Source organism: Eretmochelys imbricata, chromosome 6 (assembly GCF_965152235.1).
Source record: "Eretmochelys imbricata isolate rEreImb1 chromosome 6, rEreImb1.hap1, whole genome shotgun sequence".
NCBI classification, from domain to species: domain Eukaryota; kingdom Metazoa; phylum Chordata; order Testudines; family Cheloniidae; genus Eretmochelys; species Eretmochelys imbricata.
This window is the reverse complement of record NC_135577.1, coordinates 3,149,790-3,161,365: the sequence shown is the minus strand read 5'-3', so window position 1 is coordinate 3,161,365 and position 11,576 is coordinate 3,149,790. Positions and strand designations below refer to the sequence as shown.

Here is an 11,576-nt window from a genome sequence, read left to right as displayed (position 1 = left end):
AAGATGGTACAAAATGACTGCTAGCCATCCTCATCTCTTGCCTGCCCGGCAGAAGATGATGCAATAGGACTGCTAGCAATCCATATCGCCTGCCTGCTCACCATAAGATGGTTCAGTAGGACTGACTGCAGGACTAAAGAGAATGACCTGGTCAAGTCACTTCTAATGTAGAACCTGCACCGATGTCTGCCCAGGCACTCATGGCCGATGCGGCCAGGAACACCTCGGACATGACGATGGTGGCTACCAGTCCTACTGCACCATCTGCTGCCACAAGGCAAAGGGTTGCTGCTGCTGTGTAGCAATGCAGTACCACATCTGCCAGCACCAAGGAGACATACGGTGATGGTTACCTGAGCGGGCTCCATGCTTGCCGTGGTTTGGCGTCTGCTCAAGTAACTCAAGAAAAAAGGCACGAAACAATTGTCTGCTGCTGTTTTCATGGAGGGAGGGAGGGAACGGGGGCCTGACGATATGTACCCAGAACCACCCGTGTCAATGTTTTAGCCCCATCAGGCATTGGGATCTCAACCCAGAATTCCAATGGGCAGCACAGATTGCGGGAACTGTGGGATAGCTACGCACAGTGCAACAGAAGTCGATGCTTGCCTCGGTACGGTGGAAGCACTCCGCCGCGTTAATGCACTTAATGCACTGAAAGCATTTTCGTGAGGACACACACACTCGAATATATAAAAACTATTTCTAAAAAAACGACTTCTATAAATTCGACCTAAATTTGTAGTGTATACATACCCATAGAAGGGATATGATAGAGGTATAAATATTCGTGAGTGGTGTGGAGAAAGTGAATAAGGAAAAGTTATTTACTTGTTCCCATAACATAAGAACTAGGGGCCACCAAATGAAATTAATGGGCAGTAGGTTTAAAACAAAAAAAGGAAGTTCTTCTTCACACAGTGCACAGTCAACCTGTGGAACTCCTTGCCTGAGGAGGTTGTGAAGGCTTGGACTATAACAGGGTTTAAAAGAGAACCGGATAAATTCATGGAGGTTAAGTCCATTAATGGCTATTAGCCAGGATCGGTAAAGAATGGTGTCCCTAGCCTCTGTTTGTCAGAGGGTGGAGATGGATGGCAGGAGAGCGATTACTTGATCATTACCTGTTAGGTTCATTCCCTCTGGGGCACCTGGCATTGGCCACTGTTGGTAGACAGGATACTGGATGGACCTTTGCTCTGACTCAGTGTGATCATTCTTAATGTTCTTATGTTCTTATAATGGGACATGCATCTGTTTGGGTTTTGGGATATTACATTTGACCCGATGTGGCTTTATTTAAAGATTTAGGGTCACAAGATAGCAGATTCTTTTGGGTTGGAAAGAAATCATTTCATCCATCTCTCCCTGATCCATGGAGGGCAGATGGTCTGCTGGACTCGGACTCAGCAGACCTGGGTTCATTCTTCTGTTCTGTTACAAAGTGGACAAATCACTTAAATTGCCCCACAGGTCAGTACCGCCTTTACAGTGATATCAAGTTAAAAAAAAAAGTCTCTCTCCTCACTCTGATGTGTGGTGGTCGGCTTTGCAGAATTGAAGCAGTGAGCTAATTGCTGAGCAATGAGGGTGGTGGATAAAGAGTAAGGATTTTAAGAAAGACAGTTTCAGGGAAAGGAAATGGCTGAAGGTTTTGAGGATGAGACAAGGTGTCTTTCCCCTTTGCCTCACCAGTTCCAATCCAGGGAGGAGGTCAAGATCCATGAGCCCAGAAAGATGATGGGTCTTGAAATGGGATACGATTGTTTTCAGCTATAGGTCACAGATCTTTTTTCCCACACCCTGTTGAGCGAATGGGACCAACATTCCATGTATGGAAACAGCACCTAAGGGAAAGCCAAGGACATTATCTCAGCAGCAGAGCAGATGCTGAGATCCATTTTAACTGGCTGCACCTCTTTCCACAGCTTTTTCATTCTTCTAGAAAGTGAGACAGAACATGAGAAAGACAAGTGTTTGTTTACCTGTAAATTTATTATAAAATATTATGATTGCTCTTGGAAGGACTGAAAGAAGGAAATGAAATGAGTTATGGCAATAAATAAATGTGTGGTGATATATACCATTTGTGGTGGATTTGAATAAATGAATAAAGAAGGATGACAGGGAGGAAATGGTGTTCATCTGTCTTACTAAAACCTTTCACTGCATGCAGGAAACAGTCCACTATCCTCAGAAAAACTGGAACATTTGTAACTGATGACTGAGTGAATTAAGCTTAGCCTGAGGGTTTTGTTTTATTTTGCTTTTTTCTCTCTGCTATTACTGAAACCACTTAAATCCTACTTTTTATACTTAATAAAATCACTTTTGTTTATTTATAAACTCAGTGGAAGTAATTGTTATGGGGGCGGGGGGCAAACAGGGGAGACAGGTGTCCTGCTGAGCTGGTTTCAGTCTAGATCTGCAGCTTTGGGGGCATCACCCAGAGCCTAGGTCTGTGTTGCAGCTGGCTAGTGTTTCTGGCTCAACAAGACAGGGTTCTGGAGGCCCAGGCTGGAAGGGAAAATGGGCTCAGAGGTAATTTCAGCGCATGAGGTGACAGTCCCAATGAGGGTCTCTGTGACCGAACCCGGCACACTATGCACTTGGGTTTCCTGCATTTCCTGTGATGCTTTCCCTTTTTGTCCACTGATCTCAGTTGGGGACTGCAGACCTTGTTGGAATACAAACAAATCAATAATAATAACAATATAATAATGAACAAAACTAACACGGGATCACCGAAATTATTTTGTAATGGGCTGAGAATTGATTTCACCTGTTTCCACTCCCCTCCACTAAACCAGTACTGAATGAAACAGATTCAAGAATTTATTCATTGCTTTCCTCAGGGCGTCCTTCACCTCTGTGTTCCTCAGGCTGTAGATGAGGGGGTTCAACATGGGGATCACCAGCATGTAAAACACAGAGGCCACTTTGTCTGTATCCGTGGAATAGCTGGAGGTGGGACGTAAATACATGAAAAGGAGGGTGCCATAAAACAGGACCACAGTTGTCAAGTGGAAAGTGCAGGTGGAGAAGGCTTTGTGTTGGCCCTCGGCAGAGTGGATCTGCAGGATGGTGGAGGTGATATAGACATAGGAGAGGAGGACAGTCACAAAGCTGATGACTTCAATGTAGCACATTGAAACAAACATCACAATCTCATTGATGTGGGTGTCAGAACAGGAGAGAGCCAGCAGCGAGGGGACGTCACAGAAGAAATGATTGACGATGTTGGAGCTGCAGAATGACATCCGAAATGTAACACACGTGTGTATCATTGAATCTACCACCCCCAGAACGTACACCCCAGCCACCAGCTGTTTACAAAGCTGCCTGGACATGGTGACCGTATAGAGCAGCGGGTTACAGATGGCCACATAACGGTCATATGCCATCACAGCCAGCAAGAGGCACTCAGCATCTCCAAAAGCGATAGAGAGATACATTTGCACAGCGCAGGCCGTGTAAGAAATGCTTTTCCTCTCTGCTAAGAAATTCAGAAGCATCTTAGGGGAAATTATCGAGGAAAAGCAGAGGTCACAGAAAGACAAATTCCTGAGGAAAAAGTACATGGGTGTGTGGAGTCGGGGATCAATTGTGATTAACAAGATCATCCCCCCATTTCCTACCAGGGTGATACCATAAATCAGTAGGAAAACCCCAAACAGGGGAACCTGCAGCCCCGGATGATCTGTCAGTCCTGAGAGAATGAACTCAGTAGCCTCTGAGTGATTTCCCTCTTCCATCTCCTCTCAACAGAGATCAGAAAGCTACGGAGATGTGGGCAGGTAGATAGTGAGGAAAACCTGTCCCTTCTCTGTAATGAAGTAAGTGAAGATAAACGGAGATCAGTTTCTTAACGGACATCAGTACCAGCTCAGGGAAGGGCCTAGTCCACAGAGCCAGATGTTCACAGCTGGTTATTCCAGATGTTCGATAAAATGCAGACACTGTTCAAACACAATGACAGGCAGGTTAGTCATGCCCCCCGTACAAACACTCCTGTTCACTAATCCAAAGAGAAAACAGTGACTTGTGACTCTGCTGTGAGAGAATCAGTCTGAAGGGATTATTCCTTATCTAAAGAAGGAGTGAGAGTGAAGGAGTGTCAATCTTTCCACCCTCTTTGGGCAAGGGGAGCTCTGTGGCTTGGCACGTCCATTTGGGGTAAAGTTGCTTACTGTGCTAATTAAGCTTTTGGACATTTACTTGAGCCGTATGAAAACCCAGCGACATCATGGGAAGCCCTGGCTTTAGTGACTTTGTAATTACCTATTTTTTTCCAACCCATGAGGTCACTCCTTTAGCTGAAGGGGTCGGAGTTGGGGCTGAGGCTTTTGGTGCTGGAGGTCTGGAATTGAATAGCTGCTGATCCCCATGGTGTCTCTGTGTGTGTCTGACTGTAATTCAGGACAATAGCACGTACCTGCTGAGAAGAGAGAGAGAGATGTGGTGGCATTTCCTCATCAATAGAAACTGCCAGCCTGGGAGCATGCAGGAAATTTTATACTGAGATGTGCGATCTATGGCCCATGATTTGAGAAGCAACTGGGAGTATCTGAGTTGAGAGAGCCACAACATCTAATTAATGTATTCAGTGAACCAAAGCCAGCTTGGTGTAATTGGTGCCCTGGGGATTAATTTGACCCACTCTTTCTTAGTGTGTTATTAAATGATGCAAATTCTACCAGAGTTACAGAGCATGAGGTTAGGGTATATTTCATCCTGGTGTATTCATTGTAATTTGGGTACTGTGTAGACCTAATCCACAAAGCGTTGTTTTTTTTTCGTGCTGACCAAATTTTTTTAGCTAAAAACTTAATATTTTCACTTGGAAGTACCCGGGGGTGCCTCAGATACCACACACCACCAATCTCTTCCATGTTCCTGGCACCCAGGCTGGACTACATCCCCCCGAATGCATGATGGTCTCTCCTCTTGCTGAACTGCCCTGGAACTTCATCAGAGTCCCACAGCCATAATTTAGGGAGGAGGAGAGTTTTGTATTTTGACAGAAAGCTGATAATTTCCACGGAAAAATAATTTCATGAAAAAAATTGTTGAAAGCAAAATCCAATTTCCCATGGAAAAAAGTCTCAAGAAAAATTTTCAACCAGCCTTAGCAACACATTTGGAATCAAAGGAACTGAAAGTTAGATACAGATGAAATGTACAAACTGTTTGCAGCTATAGATGATATCTTCTCAGTTAGGGTTTGAGAGTAAGGTTTGAATGAGGTTTGAGAGTAACCTCATTGTCCTGGCCCCAATAAGTGGAATGTAAAGCCTGTAAGACATATAAGGTTTCAGAGTAGCAGCCGTGTTACTCTGTATTTGCAAAAAGAAGGGAGAGGAATAAACAAGGGAAAATAGTTTCACTTAGTTAGACGGACACCTGTCAGGGAGATAGGATGAGATTTCCCAACTGTTCTTTTTGATCAGCAGCTTCTCTGAGGCCTGGTTTATGCTTAAAAATTAGATCAACAGAGCTCAGTCACAGAGGGTGGGGAAACATTTCACAGCCTCTGCGAGGCAGTTAGCTTGTACTGACCCTCAGTGTAATTCTTTCATCGACCGAGCTACTGCCTCTCGGAGAAGTGGATTAACCACAATGATGGTAAAACCCTTCCATCAATGTGGAAAGCATCTATACTGTGGTGTTGCTGCATATAACAGCTGAGTCAGTGTAATAGCCTTAGGATAGACATTATCTGACTCGATGGGGGAGTTTTCTCCCTTCCTATTAAAGCAATTTTCTCCTCTTTTCCATCGTTCTGCTGCCTCCCTTGTAAAGCTTTTAACTTCTTTTGAAAGTAAATGTGTTCAGAAAAGTTGAAATAGCTTCTCTCAGGATAGTTCCTTCCTTCATTCCTTTCCCTCCCATGAATAGCTCACTGTCATTTCAATTAATGGCTGGAATGCTCTGAATCTGGTGTGTTTGCCTGTGACTTGGTGGTACGTCTTTGTTTTCCCGCTCTTCACTTACAATGAGTTGAGGATGGAAGCAGTACCTGCTCAGAACCCTAAAATCAGAACCTAAAATCAAAAGTTGAATCTTTCCCTGTTTGCTAACCACACCAACATTACCCTTTACACCTCTGGAACTGATTCCTGGGATGACTTTGAGATTTGCTCCCTGGATTATCTTTGCTCCCACAATTACAGGTGTGCACAGCACATGCCATTCATATTGTTGCTGTTTCTTTCCTTCTGGAAATGGAACACAGAGGGCCAGAGAATCAGCTGGTCTCGATCACACTCTCTCCATGAGGCCTTTTGAATATAGTATGAAACTGAGGTGACTGTGTTCCCCTTCATTTGTTGGTCACTGGTGGTTAACACTGAAGACCTCTGCAGCATCTCTGAAGACGCTGCAACAAAGTATGTCCAAGCATGGCACCCCCCTCCCTCCCTCCTGTCATCTAATATGCTGTTTTCCCTGCCAGACACACCAGTCTGCTGCAACACAGACCAAGGGTCCAGGCCACACCTCCAAAGCTGCAGATCTAGACTGAAACCAGCTCAGGAGGATACCTGCCTCCAGCATGCCGACACGCAGCTCCCAGAGGGATATAAACCCCAAATAGATCAATTTTACTCTGTAATATAGGTAATTCACTGATTTATAGACACCTTTGCATCCCAATGCTGGTAAATTACTTAAAGAGACATTTGGAGAGGTGACCAAGAAACAAAGTGGAATACAGTCACCTCAGTTTTGTATCATATTAAAATGACCTCCGGGAGAGACAGCGATCCAGGCCAGCTGATGATCTGGCCGTCTGTGATCCATTTCCACAAGGAAAGACACGGCAACAACATTAATTGCATGTGCTGGGCACACCTGTTTTCCTGGGAGGAAAGATGCACCAGGGAGCAAATCTCAAAGTCATCAAAGCCAAATTTAACCTCCCTTGCCAAGGAAGCAGTTCCAGAGGTATAAAGGGTAACATTGGTGTGGTTAGCAAACAGGGAAAGATTCGACTCTATGTCTGATTTTAGGTTTCTGATCAGGTACTGCTTCTGTCCTTCTCAACTCATTGTAAGTGAAGGGAGGAAAAAGAAAGAGGTACCACCAAGTCATGGGCAAACAAGTCTGTTTCAGATCATATCAGCCTTTAATTGAAATAACATTCATGGGAGGCGAAGGAAGGAATGATGCTGAGAGGAAAAATTTCTGAAATTATTTATCTATTAAAAGAAGAAAAGAGTTTTACAAGGGAGGGAGAAGAATGATGGAAAAGGAGAGAAAAATTGCTTTAATGGGAAGGGGAAAACTCCCCCATCAAGTCAGATAATGTCTATCCTAAGGCGATTGCATTGACTCAGCTATGGTGTGCAGCAGCGCTGCAGTGTAGATGCTTTCCACGTGGATGAAAGCGTTTTTCGTTCAATTTGGTTAATCCATGTCCCTGAGAGGAAGTAGCTCGGTCAATGAAAGAATTACACTGAGGGTCTGTACAAGCTAACTGCCTCGCACAGGCTGTGAAAAGATTCCCCGCCCTGTGCTACAGAGCTCTGTTGATCTAATTTTTAAGCATAAACCAGGCCTCAGAGAAGCTGCCCATGGAAAAGACCAGTTGTCAAATCTTGTCCTATCTCATTGCCAGGTGTTTGTCAAACCTCCTCTTAAAAAATCTCCAATGGTGGAGATTCCACAACCTTCCTGGGCAAGTTACGTCAGTGCTTAGCCACCCTCACTGTTGGGATGTTTTTCCTATTGTCCAATCTAAACTGCCCATGCTGGAATTCAAGTCCATCGGTCCTTGTCCTATCCTTCCCCGACTCCCACATTGTTCTGCAATTTTATTCTTAAACTCTGTGTGATGGGTTGCGTGTCAGAAACCCCTTTGGAACTGCCACCTGATGTGCCTAGACTACCCCTGAGCCTGTTTTCCCTTCCAGCTTGGGACTTCAGTACCTTTACTTGTATAAGCCAGGCACGATTGCCTGCTGAAAACCCAGATTGAAGTCTGAACCATGTCCCGCACAAGCTGCATGCTTAACTGAAAACAGCTTAAGAAGAGCTCCTGTCTCCAGCACTCAGAGGTCCAGCTCCCAATGGGGTCCAAACCCCAATAAATCCATTTAACCCTGTATAACATTTATACAAGGTTCCAGAGTAACAGCCGTGTTAGTCTGTATTCGCAAAAAGAAAAGGAGTACTTGTGGCACCTTAGAGACTAATGCTCAAATAAATTGGTTAGTCTCTAAGGTGCCACAAGTACTCCTTTTCTTATTTATACAAGGTAAACTCATGAATTGTTTGCCCTCTATAACACTGTTTGCCCTCTGGCCAGGTATTACTTATGTAAGCAGAGTCAGGATGAGCTCCACCCTGACATCTGGTGGTGAGGTGTGGCAAGTTGTGGAAAAGAACTTCAGGGGCTGATCTCATTTGCATAGGCACACCCACCCCGCCTTGAATGAGACAATAGCGGCCTAAATGGTCACTTTGGCTGCTGTGGCATCCCCAGTGTCTCTGTTATTGGGCAGGAAAAATAAATTGTTATTACCCTGATTATGGGAATCAAAGACAGTGGAACTGCACTTGGCCTTTTGTTATGATGGAGGGACTCGCCATCAACTATGTAGCACTCACTAGGCAAGGGACATAGGTTCCAGAGCTCTGTGAATTGAGAGAGGCTGGGGATAGGTATTAATACTTAGTGGCATGGGACTCTTGGTGAGGGCTTTCTATGTTAATTTCATTTCCTCCTCTCTCCACTGTGGAATATCAAAGCTATTTTTTATTCTATTACGAGTCTAGTTACAGGCCACTGAACTGAATTCACTTTGGGCTAATGATGCACCAGCATTGGGGCTCCCCTACTACAAGCTGAAATCACAAAAAAGCTAAATTTACAAAGAGCTGAAATCATTGGGTGTTGTGTTAAGTAGTGGGGGAGCCTGAAGATATACGGTGGAGCAGTTTGTGGGACGGTGAGCAGAGCGGCTGGTGGAGCAGAACAGTTTGCTGGATGCCTAGAGCAGCTCATGGGGCAGCTGTCAGAGCAGAGCCCGATGGAGAGGTGGGGCCATCAGCTTTGGACAACGTAAGGTGCCCCTTAACACGCCCTCCCGCAATCTCCACCCAGGTTGGGAGGTAAAACTCAGCACATAAACTTTTGATCTCCAGGGCTGCCCTGACCAGGGACAGAGACTTTTGGGTTGTTGGGCTTTTGGGACTTTCCCCAATTTGCTTGGGGTGGGTTTTTTGCTCATAGGTTGTGTTATGAATCCTGTTGGTGGTGTTTCCCTAACATAATGCCACATTGTTTCTCCCTGTTATTAAAAGGCTTTTTTGCTGCACTCAGACTATGTGCTTGCAAGAGGGGAAGTATTGCCTCTTGGAGGCGCCCAGCGGGGGTGGTATATATTTGTCCCAAATCACTGGGTGGGGGCTCGAGCCGGTTTTGCATTATGTTATTGGAATAGAACCCCTAGATACTGAACCCGGCCTTTGTTGCTGCCAACTCTGACAGGCAGAAGGGTTGCATTTGCTCCAACCCCTCAGACAGAGACAAACACCTACAAGATCTCTGTCAAGCTTTCTTACAACTACAATACCCACCTGCGGAAGTAAAGAAACAGATTGATAGGGCCAGAAGAGTTCCCAGAAGTTACCTACTACAGGACAGGCCTAACAAAGAAAATAACAGAACGCCACTAGCCGTCACCTTCAGCCCCCAACTAAAACCCCTCCAACGCATTATTAAGGATCTACAACCTATCCTAAAGGATGACCCAACATTCTCACAAATCTTGGGAGACAGGCCAGTCCTTGCCTACAGACAGCCCCGCAACCTGAAGCAAATACTCACCAACAACCACATACCACACAACAGAACCACTAACCCAGGAACTTATCCTTGCAACAAAGCCCGTTGCCAATTGTGCCCACATATCTATTCAGGGGACACCATCACAGGGCCTAATAACATCAGCCACACTATCAGAGGCTCGTTCACCTGCACATCCACCAATGTGATTTATGCCATCATGTGCCAGCAATGCCCCTCTGCCATGTACATTGGTCAAACTGGACAGTCTCTACGTAAAAGAATAAATGGACACAAATCAGATGTCAAGAATTATAACATTCATAAACCAGTCGGAGAACACTTCAATCTCTCTGGTCACGCAATCACAGACATGAAGGTCGCTATCTTAAAACAAAAAAACTTCAAATCCAGACTCCAGCGAGAAACTGCTGAATTGGAATTCATTTGCAAATTGGATACTATTAATTTAGGCTTAAATAGAGACTGGGAGTGGCTAAGTCATTATGCAAGGTAGCTTATTTCCTCTTGTTTTTTCCTACCCCCCCCTCCCCCCAGATGTTCTGGTTTAACTTGGATTTAAACTTGGAGAGTGGTCAGTTTGGACGAGCTATTACCAGCAGGAGAGTGAGTCTGTGTGTGTATGGGGGTGGTTTTTGGAGGGGGGTGAGGGAGTGAGAGAACCTGGATTTGTGCAGGAAATGGCCTAACTTCATTATCATGCACATTGTGTAAAGAGTTGTCACTTTGGATGGGCTATCACCAGCAGGAGAGTGAATTTGTATGGGGGGGTGGAGAGTGAGAAAACCTGGATTTGTGCTGGAAATGGCCTAACCTGACGATTACTTTAGATAAGCTATTACCAGCAGGACAGTGGGGTGGGAGGAGGTATTGTTTCATATTCTCTGTGTATATATAAAGTCTGCTGCAGTTTCCACGGTATACATCTGATGAAGTGAGCTATAGCTCACGAAAGCTCATGCTCAAATAAATTGGTTAGTCTCTAAGGTGCCACAAGTACTCCTTTTCTATTTAAAAAGTAAAAAGTGATATTATTTATTTTAAAATGTAGGATTTAAGTGGTTCCAAATAATAACAGACAGAACAAAGTGAATTACCAAACAAAATAAAATAAAACATGTAAGTCTAAGCCTAATACAGTAATTACCAAATGCAGGTAAATCTCACCCTTAGAGACATTCCAATAAGCCTGTTTTACAGACTAGACTTCCTCCTAGTCTGGGTCCAGCAATCACTCACACCCCTGTAGTTACTGTCCTTTGTTCCAGTTTCTTTCAGGCAGCTCCTTGTGGTGGAGAGGGTATCTTTTGTGCCAGCTGAAGACAAAATGGAGGGGTTTCCCCAGGGGCTTATATACTCTCTCTCTTCTGGGTGGAAACCCCTTCCCCTCTCCTATGCAGAATGCAGCTCCAAGATGGAGTTTTGGATTCACATGGGCAAGTCACATGTGCATGCAGGACTCAGTCCCTTACAGGCCGAAGCCACATTCCCAGGAAAGCTCACATGTGGATTGGTGTCTCTCAAAGTTCATTGTTAGCTTAAGTGTTTCTGGATTGGGCACTTACACAGAATAGTCTTTTCTCAAGAAGCTGACCAACCGCTTCACTGAGGCTACTTAAAATCAAACAAGTACAAAGCCAATATTCATACAAAAATGATGCATGCATGGAAATGGGATGACTATATCCAATAGATGGTAACCTTTGAAGAGATATGTTATATGGCATATCTCGCATAAACCACCTTCCAGTTACGTCATATTTAC

The 11,576-nt window shown here is 44.6% G+C and overlaps 1 protein-coding gene across 1 annotated transcript; it reads right to left on the bottom strand.

Moving 5' to 3' along the window:
• Nucleotides 1-2,801: 2,801 nt before the first annotated feature.
• Nucleotides 2,802-3,755, bottom strand: LOC144265912 (olfactory receptor-like protein OLF2). Its single transcript, XM_077818967.1, has one exon. It carries the CDS (start codon nucleotides 3,753-3,755, stop codon nucleotides 2,802-2,804), a length of 954 nt encoding a protein of 317 aa, XP_077675093.1.
• Between the last annotated feature and the right edge of the window lie 7,821 nt (nucleotides 3,756-11,576).